Source organism: Amia ocellicauda, chromosome 17 (assembly GCF_036373705.1).
Source record: "Amia ocellicauda isolate fAmiCal2 chromosome 17, fAmiCal2.hap1, whole genome shotgun sequence".
Classification (NCBI taxonomy): Eukaryota; Metazoa; Chordata; class Actinopteri; order Amiiformes; family Amiidae; genus Amia; species Amia ocellicauda.
In genome coordinates this window covers 5,663,684-5,687,113 of record NC_089866.1, presented here as the reverse complement: position 1 = coordinate 5,687,113, position 23,430 = coordinate 5,663,684, and the positions used below count along the sequence as shown (strand labels likewise).

At 41.8% G+C, this 23,430-nt stretch overlaps 1 protein-coding gene across 3 annotated transcripts in view; it reads right to left on the bottom strand.

Moving 5' to 3' along the window:
- usp22 (ubiquitin specific peptidase 22) overlaps positions 1-17,740 on the bottom strand; it is a 39,831-nt gene extending 22,091 nt beyond the window's left edge. Inside the window, exons 1-2 of one of the 3 annotated variants that reach the window (XM_066688796.1) lie at positions 16,957-17,740; positions 15,368-15,400 (exon numbers count right to left, since the gene is read on the bottom strand). In XM_066688796.1, coding sequence (XP_066544893.1) covers positions 15,368-15,400; positions 16,957-16,999 — 76 coding nt within the window. In that variant the 5' untranslated portion in view covers positions 17,000-17,740. The remainder of the gene's footprint in view (positions 1-15,367; positions 15,401-16,956) is intronic. The other 2 variants (XM_066688794.1, XM_066688795.1) reach the window with 2 other exon arrangements.
- Between the last annotated feature and the right edge of the window lie 5,690 nt (positions 17,741-23,430).

Genomic DNA, 23,430 nt, shown 5'->3' with positions numbered 1-23,430 from the left:
CGCTACAGGATGAAGTACTGGTTAGATCAAAAACCTGAGCTGCAGGGGGTCCCGCAGGACCGAGGCTGGGAAACTGCGCTCCCCGTTCAGCACTTGTGTTGGCAGCAGGGATGATGAGAGGGCTGGGAAAACGGGGGCAATCTTAAAATCAGCCTCTCCTGAAGAGATCCGACTATCCGTCGACCTCCAAATACATCCGTTTGCATTCAGAGTATTTCAACAATCGGGAGGTTACTTCAGTCTGCAATTTTTCACAATCATTCCCTCTTAGCACTTTTCCCCCCACGCCCTTATCAATTAGCTGGGAATGTATCCAAGAAAGACAGCCGTCCAGTAAAATAAAATTATTAAGGGGTGCCCGAAAAGCCCTTGTAAAAGGCAAGCAGCATAACCCGAGGTGTTGCGGTGTCATGGCCAGGAGCTGGTGAAAACAGCCAATGTTACTTAACAAGTGCTTTGGCTCCCCCTGGGCTGTAGCTCCGTGCCATGTGTTAAAACAAGCAGGAGATTCGGAGCCAGAGGGGGCAAGCGTCAAATGTTCACAGGATCTTTTTAGGAGGTGGAGGGTGTAGAGGAGAATGACAACAAACACTGAAACTGTCTGAGCTGAAGAATGGTAACCCGACACCAGGATCTCAGTACGGTCTTGGTCTTAATGCTTTATAGTTACCGGTTCACATTTTAAGGACCGTTCACAGTCTGAATATTTCCTGTGTTTACCTGCAGGATTCCTTGTATTCAGGCTTCAAGATGAAACTAGGCCCAATAAGACACAAAGGGTAATTGTGTAACTACTGTAGAACATGATGTCATTTCAGTATGCAATTTCTAACCAAGGGTTAATTATGCGTTTATTATAAGGAAAATATTGTGTTAGTAACAGAGCAGAGGTTTCAACAAGCGACACCTTGTCTTAAAAGATAAGAGGAATCTGTGCTTTAAAAATAAGTAGCATGAAGCATTTCAGACAGATTAGATATTATCCAAGTACTGAAGAGATTTTAAGAGCCTCATGTTTGATTAAATCGATGTTCTAGTATTTGAATTAAATTTAAAACTGAAGGCCGCTATATACATTGTGGGGGGATGGGGGTGGAGAGAAACCAAAATTTGATCAGGAGACGATCGATTTCATCATCAGGACGAAAATGTACTTCGCAGATCTGAGCGACGTTCGACTGCTGCCACCAGATTTCAGATGAAGACAGGAAAAAAAGAGACTCAGCTGCTTTGCTTTCTAAATCATTCATGGTACCATTTCCTGAGAGAATACTGGACTGCCACAGATTGTTAAGCTGCTCATTGAATCATTAGGGTCCTGCATACAAATTCAGACTCTGGATTCACAATTCCTGAGTATTGTTTTCAATTAGTCACACAGTCAAGCAAGAAATGAATTTTTGCTATGAATGAGAGGGCAAGACAAAGCTTCAGACAGCACTTCTGGCTGTCCTGCTACATGTCGTTTACCATTAGGCATCATAATCGCCTTCCCATCGGCCGTACCACAGAGAAGGGGCCGAGGGCAGCGCGAATATCAACGAGGGTTTCCGGTTAATTTCTGCTAAACATCACAGTGCCAACGTCAACAAAGTGTGCGTAACCCTTCGCGATTGAACGTATATATAACTCATGAAAGAGCGGGTTTTATTTCATCTGTGCTTTCTGCAATGCACCACTTCTGCACCCGGCTAAATGAAAAACAAGAACTACTGCCAATACTGCAGTCGTATTTTATCCCACGGATCCAGTGTAAAATCTATTTCACTTCTTGTCTATTCTCCTGTGTCAGCATTACTACTGATGGGTTTAATGTCCTATTAGGTAATGTATTGATCAGAGTCAGGCACGTGTCATGGTTAGTAATAGAGAATATAATCCATGGAGATGTTTTTCCTCCTGCCTATTCTATATAATGTATACATACATACACACACAATATATAGCCTGCATAATATATATGTGTGTATGGGGAGATATCCATTGTTTTTTATTGCAACACATTTTTCTTCCCCCTGATTTATGTCTGACAACATCTTCCTGTTGCCAAGGTAATCACTTACTCTGCCACCTTATTCCGTGGTTTCTCAGCCTCGCTCTACTTAAGGACATACAGTTCTCAGTCAGTGACAAACACCCGTTTAAGGATCGTAAAGGATATTAGCTGGCCTATCCAAACAACTGCTGTAAAAACTGCACGCCGGGGGGGAGCTATAAAACGTGGTAAAAGACGGCCCCAGGGAGCACACGCACGAGGACAAAGACGGTACACACCAGAGGGCGTCAGGAGAGGAGAGTCATTTCTCCCGGCTCGCATGCATGGAAGGACATGGTCCGCAATCTGCTTTTGTGGATTAGGGCACTTCACGCATCTTGTAGAACACTTCAAATGAAAATTTTATGGAACGCCGGGGCACGCGTTGACTGAGGAGTCAGAGCTGTAGCAGGGCAAACATTACATAAAGAGTGACTCACGGTGCGATTTCACATTCAATGAGCTGTGGCTGGAGACGTAAATTAAGGCCTGGATGTTTCCTGCGTTAATGTCGGTTCTATTCCACTAGGGCCTCTGAATTCAGTGTGATTTTGAACAGGGGAATAATTATAATACTACATTGGACCTTTGGGTGCTTTCAAAAGGAGCGTTTTTGGATTTGTGTCGGGATTACAACGACGCCAAGCTACGTCGGTTCTGCAGCATTCTGTCATTTCATCTTCTGTCCGACACTTCAGTGCAGGGTGTAGAGCTTTCTATTCGCTGCATACGAGTGAGCAGAGATCGCTCTGAGGTTACAGGGCGCACAAACAAGCCGGAATGGTCTAATTAAAAAGGAGAAACAACTTGCGCTTCCATTTCCATAGAGATGGGTAATTACATGGTTGGACAGTGCCAGAACTGTAGCTACTCAAGGGTTCAGACTTAACAAAAAACACCACTGGGCAGGAGACGTGTATAAGACGATTGAATTGGTTAGTAAATGCTCAACAATATTGGCCTAGATGCATGTGGGCCTGAAGGTTATACAGCTGAGGTTTTGGACCCAGTGAGGTTAGCCTTCGGAGCAGTACCATTTTTAGATTGGACGCAGTGAACTTCAAAGACATTTCCGGCCACACCATGCCGTTAGTTTGCAGATTGTGCAAGCGAATCCTAACACAATACACTTAATATAAGAATACGACAATATGCACGTGAAGAATCTTTAAAACAAAGGCCTCAAGTTTTGAGTCAATTGCAAAGAAAACAGACAGGTTTAACCTAATCTCGGGATATCCAAAACAAAAGGTCCAAACACACATTTAACCATTACTTTACACAAACATGAACATGAGGATACAGTAACTGTGGCTGGGAAAACACCATGCATAGAAAAAAAAAACAAAATAAATTATTGCACATAATAAACACATACTGCAAGACACAAACCGAGTCTGAAGTGCTTCAAACAGGAAAGACAGGCCTTGTGAAAGGAGAAATGCAAATACTCCCCTTGTCACTGATTTGTACTTTCACCTGCACTTCTTTATGTGGTCCAGCCAGCAGGTGCTAAATTAAACTCCGATTTAAAGCAAGATCAAAGTCCCTTTTATGCTTTTTTTAGGTTAATTCATGATGAAGAGGTTTGCAATAACAAAAACTGTAGGCAATTATCTCCTGAAAATAAATTAAAATCAAGCCCAACGCCTCTAGAAAATGGTTTTCTATAATCACACATGGAAATATAACTAAACAAATCGCTAATGTGCTAATCACTACATCAAAGTATTCAAATAAATCCACTGGGGAAGGCAAGAGGGGTACATTTTTACGATGTTGACCTTCTATAAACCAGTCAAATGTTTATTCTCCATTAAATAGAGGTTGTATTTAGCAAACTGTGCCTCTGGAATCACATTTAACTCACATACCACAAACCTGTTAAACCAAAACAATTGCATTTACTTTTTGCCAAAGGTCATATTAGGTTCAAACTAAAATTGACAAGGCCGCTGCCTAGATTTTACAAGTAGTCTGCACAACCCACTGTCTGCGTTTCAAATCTAATGAGAGCCTAAAGCATAGTGGCAAACCACAAGCATATCACAGCCCAATGAGGAGAAATACACAGCCATCAGTAAACCTATACAGGATATGGATGCAAGAATAGTGACAAAGGCCTGTCTAGCAAGACAAGGCAGAATATAGCCTTGAGATAACAGGACCACGGGCTCTTCTGGATTGTATCTGACAAGCTTTAAAATTTTACTCAACTGAACACTTGTGCGAGGTAAAGGCACATTTTTCATCTATAAGGTAGCATAAAACATTAACACTAGAGTGGTGGCTTTTAAATCTGCAAATTACATCTCTTTAATGAGATCTGCTCACTTATAGGCCAAGAATCTACCTGCTCTAGACCTGCAATTTTCCTTTTTTTTTGGTCAGTGATCTCATCTCTGAATTCCTAAGGTGTAAAAATACAGCATGACATTCCCTCCGTTCCACTGGGAAATTACCTTCCAGGCTACTACTTCATGCCGGAAAGATCAGCAAGGCCAAGCTTTTAGGAAAATGACTTCCGAGACGACCGAGTGTGTAGCAATCATTCCACCGCTTGCTCTTTCACCCCCTTGTTTGGAAGATCTGATGCAGATGTAATGGAAGAAATAAAGCTTAAAATCTTCGGCAAAAGGCCCATCTGCGCCACTATACATCTTATCACTGTACCACGCCATCTTTAAAACATGAGCGCAGAAACACTGTACATCACTCCCACTGAAAGGGATGTTTAAATACAAAAGACAATTCCGCCCAGAGCTTTCAAATGCAAACAACTTGCTCTTTCATAACCCGTCTTCGTTCATCATATACTGAACCACATTGCAGCCATGCAGCAGTATCTTTAGGTGCATCTACTGGCAAGCAAAACGGCTGAACAGTCAATTACATTCAGTTAATGATCCCATTTAAAACAATGCGGCATTGACGCTAGGAATAGACATATTAATGCCGCTCTTTAGAAAGCTGTGAGAAATGAGAGAAAAGCAAACAGATTGCGCAGTTACTCCCACAGAAAGCTGGAAACTTAATCTCTGCCAGGATATTTTGGATTTGGCCTTTCATTTAAACGTATTTGTATAGATCAAGGTTTTTTTGAAAATTTGAAAGCCTAAATCACACGTACTAATACTTCCACCCACCCACTCAATTAAAAGTAAAAAAAAAAAATCAGCTTTGAGTGACAGTTTTACCTCATGTACAGAGTTTTCCAATGTAGGGTGTATATATTAGAAATAATTCAGGTCTATTTAATTGCCATATCTGTATGAAATTAAGATTGAGGTTTCAGAAATCTTGAAACACAGAAACGGGGATAAAGACAATGACTGTCCAGCTGGTATTAAGGGGAGATCTCCGATATGTAAAACATTCCAGATTCAATGGCGCTGAAAATCTTAAATGGAGTTCAAGGTCTAACTTCACTGTAGGTAGCATTTGCCTCCCGACTTTGTTGAATAAGTGACATTTCTTCACAGTCCCAAATATCACACAGAACCCTGAATTCACCAAAAATACGTTACAATTTTACCCCAAGATGAATCCCCAATTCTCAGAGAAATATTAAAGCACGACAACACATTAAGCTACATATTCATCAGACTTCTATACCTTTAAGCAAATGTGATGGAGATGAGCAGCACACCTCCTGAAGGAAACCCCACGTTCATCAAATCTAATACTTTATTAAATGAACACGACTGCACGTTTACTGCTGGGGAGAATAGCAGAATGTGATTTTGTGATTCCAGTGTCTGCGAGCACGAAGTCAACCGTTAACTGCAGATCCGGCACCCAGGCAGACACTTAACTCCATTTCAAGCTCAGCCAAAACAGGCCCCCAGGAACCCCGTTGATAAATTTCACAAGTTGCGTTACATGAGTTACTAGACTATCCTCGACTGTGAAGCCCAGAGACCCGAGCTGAATGGCTTTTTTAGCTCCTCCCGGGGTTAGGATTCTCCCTTCGATATATAAATACATACGATTTACGATTGACTGAAGTGGTTTACGATTTCTTAAGCCCGTTATAAAGTAGTCAGCAGTGTGGAATGGCGCCATGGTGCTAATGGGAGTGATTGTGCACTTTTATGAAAGAAAAGGAGCCTGCATTTCTATTGGCTGCCTCCCATCTTCTCTGAGTATTTTCCTTCCCTGAACAATTAATTTTTATAGTCATTTGTTACCAAATGGTTTAAGTCTATGATTCTCAAATCACCAAATGGTTCTAATAAAACTGTGGAAGACCCAGTTACAGATCAATCAAAAGGAAGAGACTATATTCCTCACTTGCTTACTCTTCTATACATCATCCATCGATTCAAAAGGCATTCAGGCAACGCCTTGCCCACTAATCAACACAATTTATCACCTGCTACCATTATCATTGCGAAGAATGGTGAGGGAGTGGGGTGAGAGGGTGAATAAGTAGTTTAGGCCATATTGCCAAATCAGGAAGGTGATGGAAAACCAGAGGATTGCCTGTAACACAAAATACCTCAGTGTGCATCATTTCTAGGCGACAGCAGTTGCCAAAATAGAGTAGGGTGCCAGACTGTTCCCCATCAAAAACTAAAACACACAGTAATGCACAAAATAAAATATGGTATATGTGCATTATTTATATGACTGTGAGGAACAAGTTAAAAGTAAAGAATTGGGGATTTCAGAAACAATAGAAAGCATTCTCTTTAACTTAAATCCCTGCAAATCAACGTTAAAGGATTTCGATATAATTTACCTACAGCGTGTCATCACTTCCACCACCATAGAACCGAGGATGCAAATAAACTGAAAATGTGAGAATCACACACCGTTCCGATACACGAAATCCATTCTAGAACTGCGAATAAGTAATTATAAAACCTGTCAGAATGCAGTCTACTTAAAACTTATTATCCATTATAAGCCTGAATTGAATTTAAGGCTTTGATTCCATAATGGTGTCTGCCGTTACACTGGATGGAACCGACTTCAGGAGGATGTGAGCAGCTACAACCTCTGCAACAAGTAAAACAAACTCAAAATAAGCAGAAATGTAGAAATGGGGAAATAACTCAAATATTTTGCAATCTCTACAATTGTATCCCTTTCAGTTAAAAAGTACATCCAAAAATATCCCCAATATATGCAGAAATATTTGTAGCTAGTCACCCAGTTTGGCAAACCACTTAAAAGCAAATGACGGAAGATAGCTGGGAGACAATATTTGGGTATTCCCTCTCCAGGTTAATGAATGTTTACAAAAGAGAGGAGTGCTGCACATGTTAAGCCATGCATTAGTCGCAGCGCTTAGCTCACCCGCATTGGAAGCACAACCTACTTTCTGTTACCGCGATCTTCAAAGGCCACGACAGACGTCCATCCCACCCAGTCGCAGGCCAGGCAAGGTGGGTGGGCCCGTAGTTCATTGACATTTACCCAGCACAGATTAGCACGCCATGCATGAGCAGTCCGAGCACGGCTGCCAGATTACGTTCGGTGGTATTTTAGCGGGCGCCCAGCCATCATAGTTCACAAAACAAAAAGCCACCAAGGCTTCTCCAAGATTCAAAGCAAAGGCTCGAAAGGGAGAAACGTACTTATATAATTAAATATATAAATTCAGACTGGGTTTCAGAACAGATTCGGAAGCAACTCCAGTGATGTCCGGACCCTATGCCTCCTCCTGTAGGTGACTACTCCATCATTACAATTACCCCTGAAATAAAGTTGTCAATTTAACAACTTTACTTGAGGTGTCCCACAGCCTGCCTATGCATATGGACCCTTTAAATAATAAAATAGCTGTACTAAAAATAATGAGGAAATGAGAAAAACACTTCATGATACAACTGTGCAGATAAAACTGAAACAAGACTAGAAGCTACAACGCTTTTAATAATGCAATGTCTGTTGGGCTGAAACTTTCATCACATTTGCATTGCCATCTTATATGGTTCTACACAATAAAACCGCATATTTCGCTGGTTTCAACATCTGAAGGTAAACAGAGAGTGGCCAAATATTTAGATTATACCCTTTTAGGTTTTGCAAAGGCCAAGTTGGGTTTTATCTTTTTTAAATCGTGATGCCTAACAGTGCCGACAAAAACATGACGATTATGTCGATTACAGAAGCCCGTGTGGGGGTCTTAAATCATGCAGGGGGTTCTCATCTTTCCAGTTAAAGGGAACTTCAGTCATCAATGCATCGGTTTCTTCTACACTCATTTGTTAGTTTGTTTCTCCGGCACTGACAAAATTAAATGAGAAGGGGTGGGTGGGGTAAATAAATCTAAAGGCAATTTACAGGATTCTGACACTATATTGTGCCCACAGCAGGACAGAAACGTATGCAGAGAGCCTGGTCTGATACAAGGCTCGAAACGGCAGCTACGTGCCCAGATTCGAGAGCTATACTGGGGTTGCGGCCCTCTGAAATCTGCTGCAGGCAGGCGGATTAGGACTGCAGACAATTAAACTCCTGCACAGTCACCTACTACACAGGTATCCGTGCGTGCGTGCCAGACAGCACTGCAGTCGTCTCTCTCTGTGCCAAGCCTACACGATGCACGCCACATTAAGATCTTCTGAAGCCTGGCCTTTGCATTGTATACTATATTCCCTGCCATGTTAAAATCCTCTAAACACCCGTTTGTAGGTTTGATGGTGCATAAGGATGCTGCCACCACAAACGCAGGCTTTTCATATAAACATGCTCACGTGTTTGCTAAAGCAACCTTTCACTTATGAACCCCATCTAATATTCTGAGAACTATAGGGCGTTGGGGGGGAAGTGGATTACAAAACAACCAAAAGTATAATTGGCAAAAGCAGACCGTTTACCCCTTGTGAACTAGAGATTGTGATTCTTATGCCAAAGTGATTTGCTAAAACTCACTGAACCATGTGGGCTAGCTCCAAATTAAGAATCGGGAAGGAGGAATTAACAATCAGACCCGCCTGAAAACCACTACTGACAAAGTATATTATTCTCCGACGGAGCCGAGTGATTGGCTATAGAGCGATGCTAGACTTAACATCGATGCTGCCGACTACAAGATGATAAACTAAAGCTATCCAAAAACAATGACACTCTACTCCACAACTTAAATGTGTCTAAAACCTGGACAGGCAAGGGAAAATATAATTGTTCACATCATGAGCACAGATATCACATCTTAACAGTGGGGCAAATACTCTTACCGAATTTTTACATCCACTGGATCCAATCACAAGAAATACTGATTGACAGAGGGGGGTAATCAGTGATTTCAGATCACCATTAAACACATCTGCAATAATAAACCAAATCGCACAAATATAAATCATAAATTTTAACTATATGGATATTAAAATACTCATACAATAAAAGTTCCATATTCTATGGGGAAAAAAAACATTTTAAAGGAGAATTACTACTCATTATTCCATGGTATACTTACATATATGTATAATATTAGAAGCTACATGCCTGGATTACAATATCTTTTGCATGTTATGTAAAGAGTTAAAGCACAGTTTCTTACATGTTAATATACAGTCTGGTAATTTCAGTAAGATCTTGAATTATTGGATATTAAATATGAATGCAGGCAAAAGGATAAGGTTACATGAATTGCGGCATGTTGGTTCTAATCAGACTTTCCAGATAAAAACTGCATAGATGCTCCTAGACATCTAAATCTGAAATACATTTTATTTATTTTAGGTCTTGGATTCAAACAGAACCCAGCTGCGGGGACTCAAGTGTGGTTGACGGGCTGTTCCCAGAAGCAGACCCGCTATTATTTTGGAGCACAATCAGTCGCCAAGTACCAGACGTCCGTTTACTGTACACAACGCTGAAGAATTCAATATCGTAGGAACATCCACAATTATAAACAGATTTCATAAGTCATCTAGCCGGGCTTAAAGTAAACAGAACAGAGCGAAGATCAACAGGGGTTAGGGAGTCGGCCCTTAGCCTTATTAACGCAAGGGAATTTGTTGACCCAGTGTTTTTACTTGGTATGTTTTGAGTGAAGATAGAGGTATTTTCTGTATGTGCGACATTAATACAAACTGGAAGACTCCTTTTACAAAAAGGTACAACGTTATCTCCAGTTGAAAGGCAATTTAAAATCAAATCATTTTCAGATTGTCTTACTTCTGTGGGGGGGTGCACGTCTATCTATGTCTGGTTTAACCGATAATGACAGCACGCATTAATGTGGGTCAACTGACGAGTCTGACACGTAGCTCGAAAGCAGGGGTATCAAGTTCAAGTCAAACTCAATCAGGTATTTGTTAGTGTAATTGAAAACTACAGGTGTTTTCTTCAGAGTCGCACACCCACATTTCCCATGTGGAAGGCCGAATATGAATGTGGCATTGAACAGACTGGGAGGGTGGGTACATTGTGCGGCCACAACGGAAAGAAAAAAAGAACTACAGTGAAATGGAAGTCAGCTTAGATCTCGAACTACTGGGAGTGCCCTCAGTAGTGATGACTTAATTATTTACCTTGAGCAAGTCGTAACGTAGACGGTTTGAAAAGAGGTCGGAGTCAGAGCCGGAATGCCATATGTCGGCAAACTGCAAATGCATAACCACAAGACTGTTTTTAAAATTCTGCCGAACTCTAGACAATTCCAGTTTCCAGACAAAGAAAAATCATTCTTCTGCGATGTAAAATCAAAACAGAATTACTGCCTTCCAAACAATTAACAAAATGTGCTCATTAAACCCTGTAGAATTACATAGATTAATTAGCCAATCATTTAATGGTGATTAGCCAATGCGTTAAAAGAAAGTCCCAAATGGTTTCAGTAGTGCTGGAGTTTTGGCTTCCCCCCCCAGTTCAAAATGTGAAATCTACTTTTGTGAAAGAATTGTAAATACATGTCTATAAAAACCTTTCACATTTCATTTATTTGTGTAAAAATGTTCTGATGGCTTACAAACAATTATTTATGATGCCATAAATCATCTTCCAATTGAAGCGATATGTATAACTTGGACCTTACAGAATTCCCTCCTGCACAAGCTTAGTTTTGTATACACAACAGAAAGGCAACCAGTTCATCTGCTGCTCCTTGCCCACATTAAATCCTGCCTGTGGTAGCGTGTCTGTACCATCGGGATATTTAACTGCTGTGGGAATGGAAGGTATTTCCAGAACTGATGGTATTTTGAAGACTGAGAAGCACCACAACATCCTTCATCAAAGTACACCATCTTTGAATTTTGAACGCACACTATTCAGAACACCGACCAACCAAATAAGGGTTCATTTGAAGACTGAAAAGGCTTCAACTTAGGGATTAACCTGCATTTGAATCTACGAGATTAATGAACTTCACTCTCGCTACCGACTTCCCTCCGGAGATTCAACAAATGCAAAGAATGTGCATTAGTAACCATAAAATCACGATTCCCCGATTCTCTAATGTAGGTCAGGATTATACCCGTTATGTCGAGGTTTGATCAGAAGAATTACCTGGGAAGAGAGCTGAACTTTCACCCCGTTGCACGATTAGTAGGCATCTTCACAGATCAATGGAGAGCCAGAGGGAACTATTGAAGATAAAACTAGCTTCAAAGTAAGCAAATTAAAGCACATAGTATACTAATAAACTGCCAGACCATTGTCCAACACTAACACTGTTCTGGCTGCCATAATGTGTATAAACAGTCTAAAATTCCTTTGCCAGAACCTTGAAAAGGCTTTGATAAGTAAAGAAAACACTGAATTATTCAATTTCACTATGAAACTGACATAACTGAGCCACAATAGATCAGCTTCGCCTTAAAACTTAATCCTTGCATTCAGTCACATTTATTTTTAGGGTGTACTTATAAAAACATCCCAAGGCTCATTGATTCTCCTTTTCCTTTCAGAAAGGGAAACTGAAAAATTGATTCAGTACAGCTTTAATGAAAATGACTATTCAGAGAACGAAAACCAATCTGGATTCCTGGGCAATTTCGTGCAAGTTCATTTTCCTGGTTAGAATGACAAAATGGCCTGAGCGAGGGAATGGGATCTGTACTTCCTCTATATTGCGATCACTGTTTGCTGCAAGATCTCAAGGTCAAAGTATAATGCTTCTAGAAAGGCTACAGCAAATGAGAATTTGTTCTTGTAAGTGGCTTTTAATTTGACAATAGAGCCATTAAACCATTCTAAAGACTACATAATAGTAGGGGATTCAGGAATTGCATCCGTCATTAAAAGGCATAGACTGAATAATTTGGTGATCCTACCTGGGAGGGAGGCTGCCATATATCAGAAGATGTGTGGATTGTACCCTACGTCTTGAAACCAAAAAATAATCATGTGCTTACTTATACAACATATGCAGACTGCAGGAAGGCCTTGTGTACTCGCTCAAGAAAAGCCAGACTTGAGCTCCTTCTACAGCAGGGATGGCCAGGTCCCGCCCTACAAGGCCACACAGTCTTCTCGTTTATGATGCAGGAGAGCTCTTTGGGTTAATGGGCAATAATTACATGCTACATGAGAACTAAACCCTTTCCCCAGGCCTTAAAAAGCAGATTCTGGAAGTGGACTGGGATTCCGCTAAATGGACACCTGCTTCAGATCAGAGAAGAGAGGAGTTCAATTGGCTTAATCGATTCCTTAATTAGTTCAATTGGGTAATGCAAGAGCTCAGTACAAAGAAAAAGCAGACTCCCTTTGGCCCTCGAAGAGCGGAGCTGAGAGCAGAATACAGGAGGCGCACCTGGAGTTCAACTTGAAGGGGTAGGTGTTGACAAAAACACACTGTGGTGCTTAAATTATGCCCTCCTCGAAAAAAGAAAGGGGATCTCATTAAGTCTACAAGGTGCATGAAAGGGAGAGCCCATGTCTCGGTTTCCATCCCTCATGGAAGGGCTGAGCTGGCAAAAGGTGTCCATCAAGTCTCCCAGGTGAACTTGGATGGATAAAGCTGGGAAAACAATACCAAATGACAAGAACTACATCCGGGCCTTACAGAGGGAGAAATAAATAAAGCATGACAAGCCCATCACAACCACATGCAGGAGATGTTCAACAGCAGACATTTTTCCAGACCTGTCAATGGGTAAGTTACTTGCAGCTGATGATTGTATCTGCGGACTACCTACAACTAAAAAACGATCTGGAGATCCTACTCGCCAGTATATTTAATTTAGGGAATGTAAACTTAAAAGAATTACGTTAAAAGCCATACCTCACAGATGTGTCGGCAGCTATGGTCGTCTTAATCATGGTTTACGCATTTTCGAGGGATACGACTGTAATACCATCGCATCAATATCTGACCGTGTTAAATGCAAGCCTGGTCTGTGGTAAAGAAATCCCACCGTATCGTGCAAACCACACTGCTGGAGATTGCGATCCTTCAACATACTGCCCAGGGGCCATTTAAACACCCTGCAACAGAACTGACATTTACCCAGGGGGGGGAAGGGGGGGAGAGAAATCACAGTTTCTGATACAAGGCAGAGACCTGAAATGTATACTTTGTTCTGATATTTTGCAGCAGATATTTTACTTACATTTGGGGGGGAAAGTATACATGTAACAAAGATATAGAACCAATCGTGTTCATGCAAACTGTGCTCATAAAGAGGGTCTTAATAGTGCCACAGAAAGCAAACCTTTCCCTGAACATCTCTCTCTCCTTACCCTCAAGTTTGATGGATGCAATGTGATCTTATACAATAAGCAGAAAGACGGCTCTTAGATTAACTCAAGTTTTAATTGTACCGATTTACTTTCCAAGTTTTGGTTTCCAGCTTTGGGAAGAGAGGGAGAAGTAAAAAAGAGATGACTCTCAAGCCTCCTTCGATTTCCTCCCAACTAAATTTCTTTCATAAAACTTTTGTGATGCAGCGAGTGAGGAGTAAGGATGCAAATTACATGACAGACTGACCGCAAATGTTATGAAAATTCATGGCACTTACATTTCCTTACACTGTTCTATATTAAAGAGCGTGCTGAATTAGAAAATGTCATGGACGGCTTGGCATCTCCTCCCATGGTTGGCCTGCAAATCTCCATGTTTGAAGAATATACAGGTAGACAAAACAATCTCGGTCACCACACTCCACGAACACGCTATACGTACAGATGTTTCAGTTAGATATCAGTGACCCAACATCACGTTTTAGGGTCAAGAACGTCCCTTTGTTCAATTGATTACATAATCCTGCACCAGACATCTAGGGAGTGAAAATAAAAGTCTGTTCCTTAGCGATCCTGCAAACTAAATCTCCGTTGCTGGGGTTAGAGCTAGAGCTTCATTCTGATCTCTCCAATAATTCAAACGTTTGATTATCTTTATCCAGGTTTCAATTGGTGAGAACTGCCCTGGAGTCAAATAAATCACGTCTATAAATCGTAAACTGAAGCATTTTTTTTTTTTCTCCCCGAGCTGTAAATATCTGAATCTCATCTGGACTTTCAGACATGTTTAATATCAATCTCAAATGTAGGTGCCAGAGTGGCTGCTTGAGACAAAGTGCTCAAGACAAAAAATAAATAAATAAAACTGTTAAACTCAGGCTGAGGAATGTGTCAGTTTCGAATTCCTGATGCTTACTGCAAAAAACAAAACCATAAAATCCTGTTATGGGCTGTTATCAGATTTTCTAGGCAAGCATCAATCAAGCCCGTCCATTAAAATGTGTAAGGTCAGTCCTGCTCAGAGCTGTGCGGAAATGGCTTGACAGCATACGAAAACCTATAAAGTCAGTTACAACAGTGAGGTTACAGCAAATCTGAAACGTATCATGCTAAATGCCAAGGGCTTGCAGAAAGTTTTTTTATGCAGGGAGTATGTCCTTCAAGGAGGTAAAAGGGCAGGTTTGTATTAACTGGGAAGTTCTTGTGGTTTCCATGCTGGTCCCTCCATGGCAGGCCTGAAGCAAAATGGCATGGCAAAGAAAACAGAACCAAACAACTGCATTACACTCTATGAAATGTGTTATTGAGGGCTTTCAATGTATTTATTATTATTATTATTATTATTATCACCACATGCTCACTACTTCAAATCACAATACAGAATCATACGATTTCTAAAACAGATTAGTTTATATTCTACAGTGCAACCTTCTTGGCATGGACTACTGTGTGCATATGGTGCAAACACAACCGAAGACATTTGACATGGTGTCATTTTTCATTAAACTGTTGATGTTCGGACACCACACCCAATGCATGGCTGTAAGGTTAGTACTTTGTTGTGCTTTTATTATTAATTTACATGTACTCAACTGTAACTTCCTGTGGAAGGATAAATGAACATTGTAATAATAATAATAATAATAATAAAAGGCTGCTAGTTATGTTAATACGTGTAGGAATTGCACTCACCAGCATTGTCCATCCAGCATCTTTCTGAAGCACCTATTTCATCACAATGAAATAAAAATGTATGACACATGTAAGAAATGTATCGATTGCCTTGAAGACACTAGCAATCTGGATACTGGCCCTACCTTTAAACACATATTTACACATTTTACTACATCTGGGTTACATAATGAGGTCTTATTCACTACATGTAAAAGGAATAGACACTAACTGCCACTAAGATAAGGCAATAGCACTAGTCAATAACTCAGATCATCATCATAACAAGAAAAAACACAACAACAACAACAACACAACACAACCACCATTGCAATCGTGGGAGCATGCACATTGTGTAAGGGCTGTCATTGTAACACTCAGCACACACCACAGCTCCGTTACAACCATCATTTCCCTACAGCTGTTGTCTGCGCAGAGCCCTTTGTAAGTGCTCCGTGTCTGCACAGGGCAGCTGGAGGAGAGACCAGACGAGCCTGTTTAAATGGGGAAAACGCAGATTGCAGCATAAAGCCGATGACCGATAACCTGGGACCGGGGGGGGGGGGTGGACACACCGCAGATGGCATCACAAAAAAAAGTGAAGTGCAGGGGCCTGTGTGCCTGCGGAGAGGAGACGGGTCCGGGGCAGAGGAAGGGGGAGGGGGTCGCCTACATCCCCCCACCCCCCCAGTTTCAAACAATGCGTGGATGGAGTGGATCTGTGCATCTGCAATTTGATCGCCCTCGCCTTGCTGAAAACACGAGTCTACCGAGGCGGTGGAGGAGAGTAAACAAGCAGAAGCTGAAAACGAAACTAGTGCATTACGGTGTGTCCTTCGTGCCCCCTCGTCGAAAGCCTTTTTCGTGTCCACACACACGAATAGGGTCCCGCACCCCGCCCAGACCAATGCAACAAACCCCTTTATGCTGCAGATCATGGGCAATCAATGTGCATGCTGTGCCCGCATTGGTATGGTATGAACAAAAAAAAAAAGGGGGTGGAAGAAAGACAGTGCAGCAGGGGTTGTATGCCCGCACTAAGCACATTTCGGCCGGGCAGCACGAACGACAGGGCGCGTTTGCACCGCATCGGGCTGCATCACCGGCGCAGATGTGCATGCTTGCGAGTCGGCTGCGTTTCCTGGTGCCCCGCACGGCTACATTTTCCCACAAGGCACTGCTATTTCTCGGAGAACATGTTCAGTGACCGTATGTATTGCGTGTACACACACACACACACACAGCAAAGCGAGCCCTCCGCGTCGCATGTGGAGAAGAGGTCAGGCAGGGATCATGCATTATTTACGTTTTTTCTTGCAGATGGTGCTTGTGTGAGTGTGCGTCTGGTTTTTTTTTTATACCGTTAAAAGTCATTCACCCCCACCCCCCTCTCCCTCCCCAATTCAATGAGCAGAGCCCCCCCACACACACACACACACACTCAATCGTGGTCCTGCTGTGTTGTATTTGTTTTTTATGCACACCCCGAGTCCCCCCACGATGGATGTTGTCTGGGTTCTGTGTGCTTCAATGGAGGCAACTGTGGAGCAGCTTGTGCACGACTAAATATGCATCCCCTTCTGTCTTATTTTGTGTGTCTCTTTTTTTACCTTTCGTTTCCTGGTTTCTGCAGTCCCGCTCCACACAAAGCATTGGTAAATGACACGCAGGTTCTGTTTCCAATTCTCCACCTTAAAGCTGTTCACATGGGAGCACCCGGCCGGACTCATGACAGAAACAACATTCAGTTTAATTGTTTTTTGAGCTGGTAAAACGTTGCAGGAAGAATTATCCAGAAATATTTCCGATTTAAAGGGGCAGCCGGGCGGAATCCGCAGTACCTGGGGCTTGCGAATTAATCCGTTTTTCAAATTAAATCACTCTGTCTCTTTAAATCTCGCTGGTCCGTCGCTCTCGCCAGCTCTCGCTCCTGCGCCCGCACTCTCCCGACGCTTTCTACTGCACGGCAATGGAGCGCCACAGAACAACGCGAGGCTTGGGAAGGCCCGCCCTGCGCGCACGCTGATTGGTCCCGGCCGGCGAGGCGAGGCGGCGATTGGCCGGCGTGGGTGTCGCGTCCCGCTGGAGCCACGCCCTCTACTGCGAGCCCTTCAGCCCGGGTTGGTGTGAGGAGCCGTCGTTCTCCATTAGGAGGCGCTTCCGCGAATATGAAACCGTCATTGGCTGCGGAGAAGAGCTGGAGCCGAGGCCTCTTTAATCGGTAGTAGTGTCACTCACATATATTTTAAAACAACATCCGCGCTCCCCCGCTTCACTGTACGGTCCAAGCCGCTGTGGTGAGAGATGTCAGAGGGGAAGTCAGACCAGGCCCCGTTCCCCCGCGTCTGAGCGGCAAGGCAGGCATGAGTGACCGAGGCTCGCTGAGGAAATATAACGTCAATAATGTCCGACGCCCCGCCCTCGAAGCGAATCGCGCTCTCTGATTGGCCAATGCCCGATCCGTCAGCGCTGGTTTCCCACATTGTTTGGGTGTTGCGTGAGCCCCGGAGTGCGTCATTTCCGCTTCGAGTTCTGCGTGCTCAGTTGCCTGAGAGAGTTCCTGTGGAAGTGGCTGGGGCGGACTGCGGCTGCGCACGCCGGCTGCTCAACAACAATGCGGCCGGGTGTGCCAAGCGGGCACGTTTGTCTGGTGGATGGGCATGAGAGGCAGGGAGGTGCAGCGATTGACAAGACATGAGCTGATATAAGATTAATACCACTATTGCTGATGCAAAAAAATGTATTACCCCCCCCCCACACACACACACACACGAATCAAAGTACTGAATTTCAGCAATTAATAAGCAACAGAGAGCATTTTATTGGTAAAGTGCATTTCTGACTGGTTGACCCTTTGCATGTCATTTGGGATGGTTTTCAGAAAATATCTTACATTTTTATGACTAGATAGTATGTGCTAGTGGGTTACTGGGGAAGCAGGACAGTACATTGATTTGGAAGCCAGAGCAGACTTGCCACTGTTGTGTATAATATTTGTATATTTTTTTAATTGTACAGCATCATGACAGAGGACATTGGTCATTCATCAGCAAGTCATCCATTTCATTGGATTGATAATTAATTGAAAATAGCGCCTAAATACATCCCACCATCCTAAAATCCTAACTGTTGCATTCTTAAACAAGGCAAATGAGGCACATGGTTTTGGTACATATTTACTGCATTTTACTGATCCAGAGATATCTGATCTTCATTGGCTGATACATGTTTTTGCTGGCCTTTGCAAGCTTTTATTTCATGTGATGTAGCTTTCATAGTGAATTTTCATGGTAAATGAAGCTCTTCAAAACAACATGTTTTCCTCAATGGAGATATGAACCACAGTCATAAAACATTTCCTAAAATCCTTCAGATAATGAATATTGAATAGAACATTCAGAGTCTACATCCCAATATGTCCAAATCCATTGTTATGCAAAGCCTTGTTTTCACATGACAATAAGACATGGTTTTGTAAAGGGATTTTCACCTTGTAACAATGATCATGGTCTTTATTGGAGCCAGTTTGCTGATCTAAAGCAATTACAGAGACGATCCCTCCCCACATCACACACACTATATAGCAAGAACAAGTTCTGTAAAACCTTGAATAATGCTTTTACAGTGCAAGAGGGACCTCTAGTGGCCTTTTCATAAACTTACACCGAGACTCCTATTTTGATTTTTTATTTAGTCGTGTAATATATAAAGCACAAATACCAAATTAGTGTTGGAGGGTAACACTTCCTTGTATATGTATTCCACGTTGTGTTTTGATTTCAGACACAGCCATCTAAACCTGCCTGGCTTACATCATCATCCTCTGCAGTGTGAGTGGAGGTCCCCAGTGCCCGTATGTTCAGGTATTCGGTCTAATTAAGGACGTTAATTGCTGCTGCAGCGTCACCGGGCGCGGGCGCAGTGATTTGCTCTCTTTATTGTTATTCTGTGGCGGATGAAGGTAAGTGAAATGTTTTGTTATTTTGACTTCAGAAAAGACACATTGCATGTTATACATAGGTCTGTGGTAAAGTTTGAGCAAATGACAAGTTGTTTGTGTTTGTTTTTCCCTAGTGGTTTTCTACTGCATTGAAACTCGTCATCACATGCACCTGGTGAATGCATGAATGTAGTACTGAGACACACATTTTGGTTGGCAATGTAGTCATTCTACGACATAAAGCATTTGCCCTACTACTTATTATTTGATTGTTATATATTTCTAGTTTAATCAAACTTGCAATTGGTTGTTTAAACCATGCATTGCACGTTCTTTAATGTTATGGTTTTTTTTTTAATTTGGTTTATGATCAAAAAACCGTGTTAATCCTGTGGGGGTGTATCTAGCGTACAACTAACAATGTCCCATTACTATTATTTTTATGATGATGATGATGGATGTAATGCTTTAGAAATTGTGGCAAGCCAGACTAATATGTTCTTCAAAGCTTGTTGGATTTGTCTCCATCTAGTGTAATAGTAGAGTATTGTATGTCGTGTGGCCTTACTAATGTAAATATGGAGTATTGTACTTTTTGAATTACCATTGTCACACATTATTATATTCGTTTCTGATTTAACTTTGCTATTAGGACCAAGAAACAGCACCTGCACTGTGAGTTGAAATGTTGCTCTAATGTTGAACTCCACTGTCCCATTCTTGCTGTCTATTGGTTGGGACTGAGCAAATCTGTTTTTAGACATCTTCTGAGTAATACAGCTGCATTTAACCATTGTGTGAGGTCATTGATATTGTAGTGTTGATATTTTCTAAAGAAACCATTCTCGATTTAGGTAAACCATAATAAAGAGCAAGATACCATTATTAGTATGGGGGTTTGCAAGGAAAACATAGTTTACAATGAATTTATTAGCTTCATATAGTACTATGTCCTGGACACTGCAGAGCACAGCCTGCCCATATCAAATACACTTGCAGTTGTGCACCAGGTGTATCTATATTACTATAAATCCACAGTAAACCATGTTCCCCTTGTGTCAGTTAGCTTTCAGGTCATCTTTGTACCTTTGGAACTGGCCATAACAATGACATGTTTCAAGCTTCGACAAGCCCACTCTCTTTGTTGGCTCTTTGGTTCCTCTCTCTCTCTCTCCGTGCCCGAACACGCCACAGACATGCTCCCAAAATCCTTCGCTTGAACTCTTCTGCCTATGTACGCCACTTTGCCTTGATGCAATATTAGGCTAGCGACCCTCCCAAAATAAAACTAAGCACTGCATTCATCCAATCAACTGACTATAACCTGTGTCCGCTCCTGCTTCAGTCAACAGTTTAGGGTCTATTCTTAAAAAAGCACAGCTGCAGACAAACCTAAAATAAGCATGTGACAATCAGCCTTGACCTTTGCTCTATTTATTCCAAATACCTTTTGAGAAATCAGCCCTGAAACTACAAAAGCAGCAGAAGTGTATTTTTGAACGGACTAGTCTTGGTCGGATCTTGCTTTGGTTGCAGTTTGTGGACATCTGTGGAGATGTTCACCAGGGTTTTGTGTGAATGATTGTGGAATGGTGGTTTAAATTCCGAGTTCCGCGTGGATTCCTGACTCCAGACTCTGACTTTACTTGTTTAAGATGTATATTTCTTGTGCTAGGAAACTAAATTAAAAGGACACCTACACACAAGCTGCTGAAAACCAAGTCATGTGTCTTTTCCTCCTTCCATTACGTCATAGTTTTGTTCTACTTGCAGTTTGTTATGATTTAAATGCAGCTGTCAGTTCCTTGTGTCGTCAGCTGGTGTCGCTTTTCCCTCCTCAGAAATCAGACCTCCTCCAGGTGCTGCACTGGAGTAACTACAGTAGTATACACTTTACAAACTATAACTGGCTCAAATGCTGTTTTGAGAATTGGAAGTGAGTCAAATGCTATGCAGAAGCCGAACTTAAAGGATCTGCGGTTCCCATAGATGCCCATATGGCTGATCTGATTTTTTGTGTGAGGATTCTTTGAAGCAGAACCAAAAAATAATCAATGTACCGGTCAAGGTTTGTGACCGTCATCGCCAAGCACCACCAAACTAGAAGCTTTTCAAATACAGTAATTATGGCAAACAGTTATGTAATTATTATTATAAGTCACTTTAGTCTGAAACTAAGGTAGGTGTTGGTAAAAGCATTCCACAATTACATGTTCTGCAGTTGTTTTTTTTATATATAAAAGCATAATTATATTGCATTTATATATCTGTGAGTTCTTGTCACAATTCATTAGCAGGTAGATCTATCAAAAGACACAATGGGGAGTGAGGCAGGTTGGTGGGGGAAATGTGTTGCAGGTTTCTATTGGTGGTTTGGCACTCATTTCCAACCCCCCCAGGCTGAGATTGTGTGACCTTTTGTGTTTCACTGCCAGCTACTCACCTCTCGTCCCGTGTCATAAAACTACAATAGTTTGAAATGTCCCCCTCCGAAATGTCAAAGCCGCTAATTAAATGCAGGGCAGAGGTTTCAACTTTGGTTCCTTCAAATCCAATTTATTCAGTTCAGGGTACATTTTGCCTCCGTTCAAGTATTGCAATCAATTATAAAAACACGTCTTGCGGAATGAGAAACAAATGAGTTATTTTTGGATGTTGTGTAAAGGATGGTTCAGTAGTTTACAGTAACCGTTATTCCTTCAGATCCAGCAAGAGAAATGAAAAACTGAATGCACAGATAAAGCTTAGCTCACTTTAAGAGTGCTGGTGATGTATTGCTGTTTATATCCGCCTGTCTGTTGTTTAAATGATTTATCTAAGCAAGAATTGGGTTTATTGAGGTCCCTGCTTCTCACTCTGCGCTAGGAAGTGTTTTATAATGGCTGTATTTTATTAGCTCAATATTTGTGTCATACTTACAGATCAATTTATATTAATCTACATTATGGTGATGTTTGATGTGCTTAATTTGATCACTCAGTCACGCAAACGGACACCTGTAAGATTGGACTGCTGGTGTTTGAGTTCGAGGGAAGCCTGACGTGAATGTTTCCAGCACTGCAGCTAGTGTTGAGAAAAGAAACCAAGCTTGCATCAAAGAAATAATGCGATCCAATCCAGCATTATATTGATGCCTCCGTCCACGATGATTCAACCAGCTGTAGCCCAACGCACATCCGGACAGATTGTTGTTGTTTTTGTCTTCATATCTCTCGTCTCTCCGTCATTCTGGTCGGCTGCGATGAAATGCCATAAGTGTGACTCCACAGCGAGTTTTCAAAGTGTCTGTGGAAGACCGTCTTCGAAGCAGACTTGACTGTCGGGCTAGTTTTGCATGTCTGATAACCATAGCAAAGGTTAAAGGAAGAGAATTGTGAAGACGGCAAGTCGTTTTACAAAACCAATTATCGAGATAGCATCTTAATATATGTTCAAGCACATCTGAACGCAATCTGATTGTATGTTGGTGTATTATTTTGGCAAGGTATTCCGAACTGCCGGGCAATTTTTTGGGCGGTGTTGATTATTACACTTATTGGCCGTTTGTCCTTTTGGCACATTTGAGTACAGTCCGTACGCATGACCTGATCCCCACATAAGCCTCCCTTCCCACGTTTCAACCACGTCCTCTACATTGGACAAATATGAGTTAAATGTGATGTTTGGATTTTCTTTTTGTTTCCAAGACATTGCTTTTCAGTAAATAAATGGGCTGCTTCATACTTTGATTTAATTATTTAATTAATAATAATTAGGCAGATTGTCGATCAGGAGTAGCAGTCTAAAGCAGTATTAGGTCTGGAAGAAGTCGGATGAAAACAAGTGTCTTATCTTTGAAGCCATGTTTATGAAAGAACATCCTCATCTGTCTCCAAATGCAGGCGTGTTTGTACTGTTTATCAGGGCCTGCCTGGTCTGTGTTTTATAAATGTAGCAATTAAGCTGTGGCTGATAAACCCTTTACAGTTGCTTCAAGCGGGCATTTCTCATCCCTTAGAATGACTCTCCTTGCGTTAAGTCGTTTGAGTCCCCCCACTTCTGTATGTTTCTTTGGGGGGCTTATTGAACTACTGCAGTATTTTAATTTCCTACACATGAGTTTGGGTCAAAGGTCAGAAATAGATTAATGGGAAGAAAAGTGCAT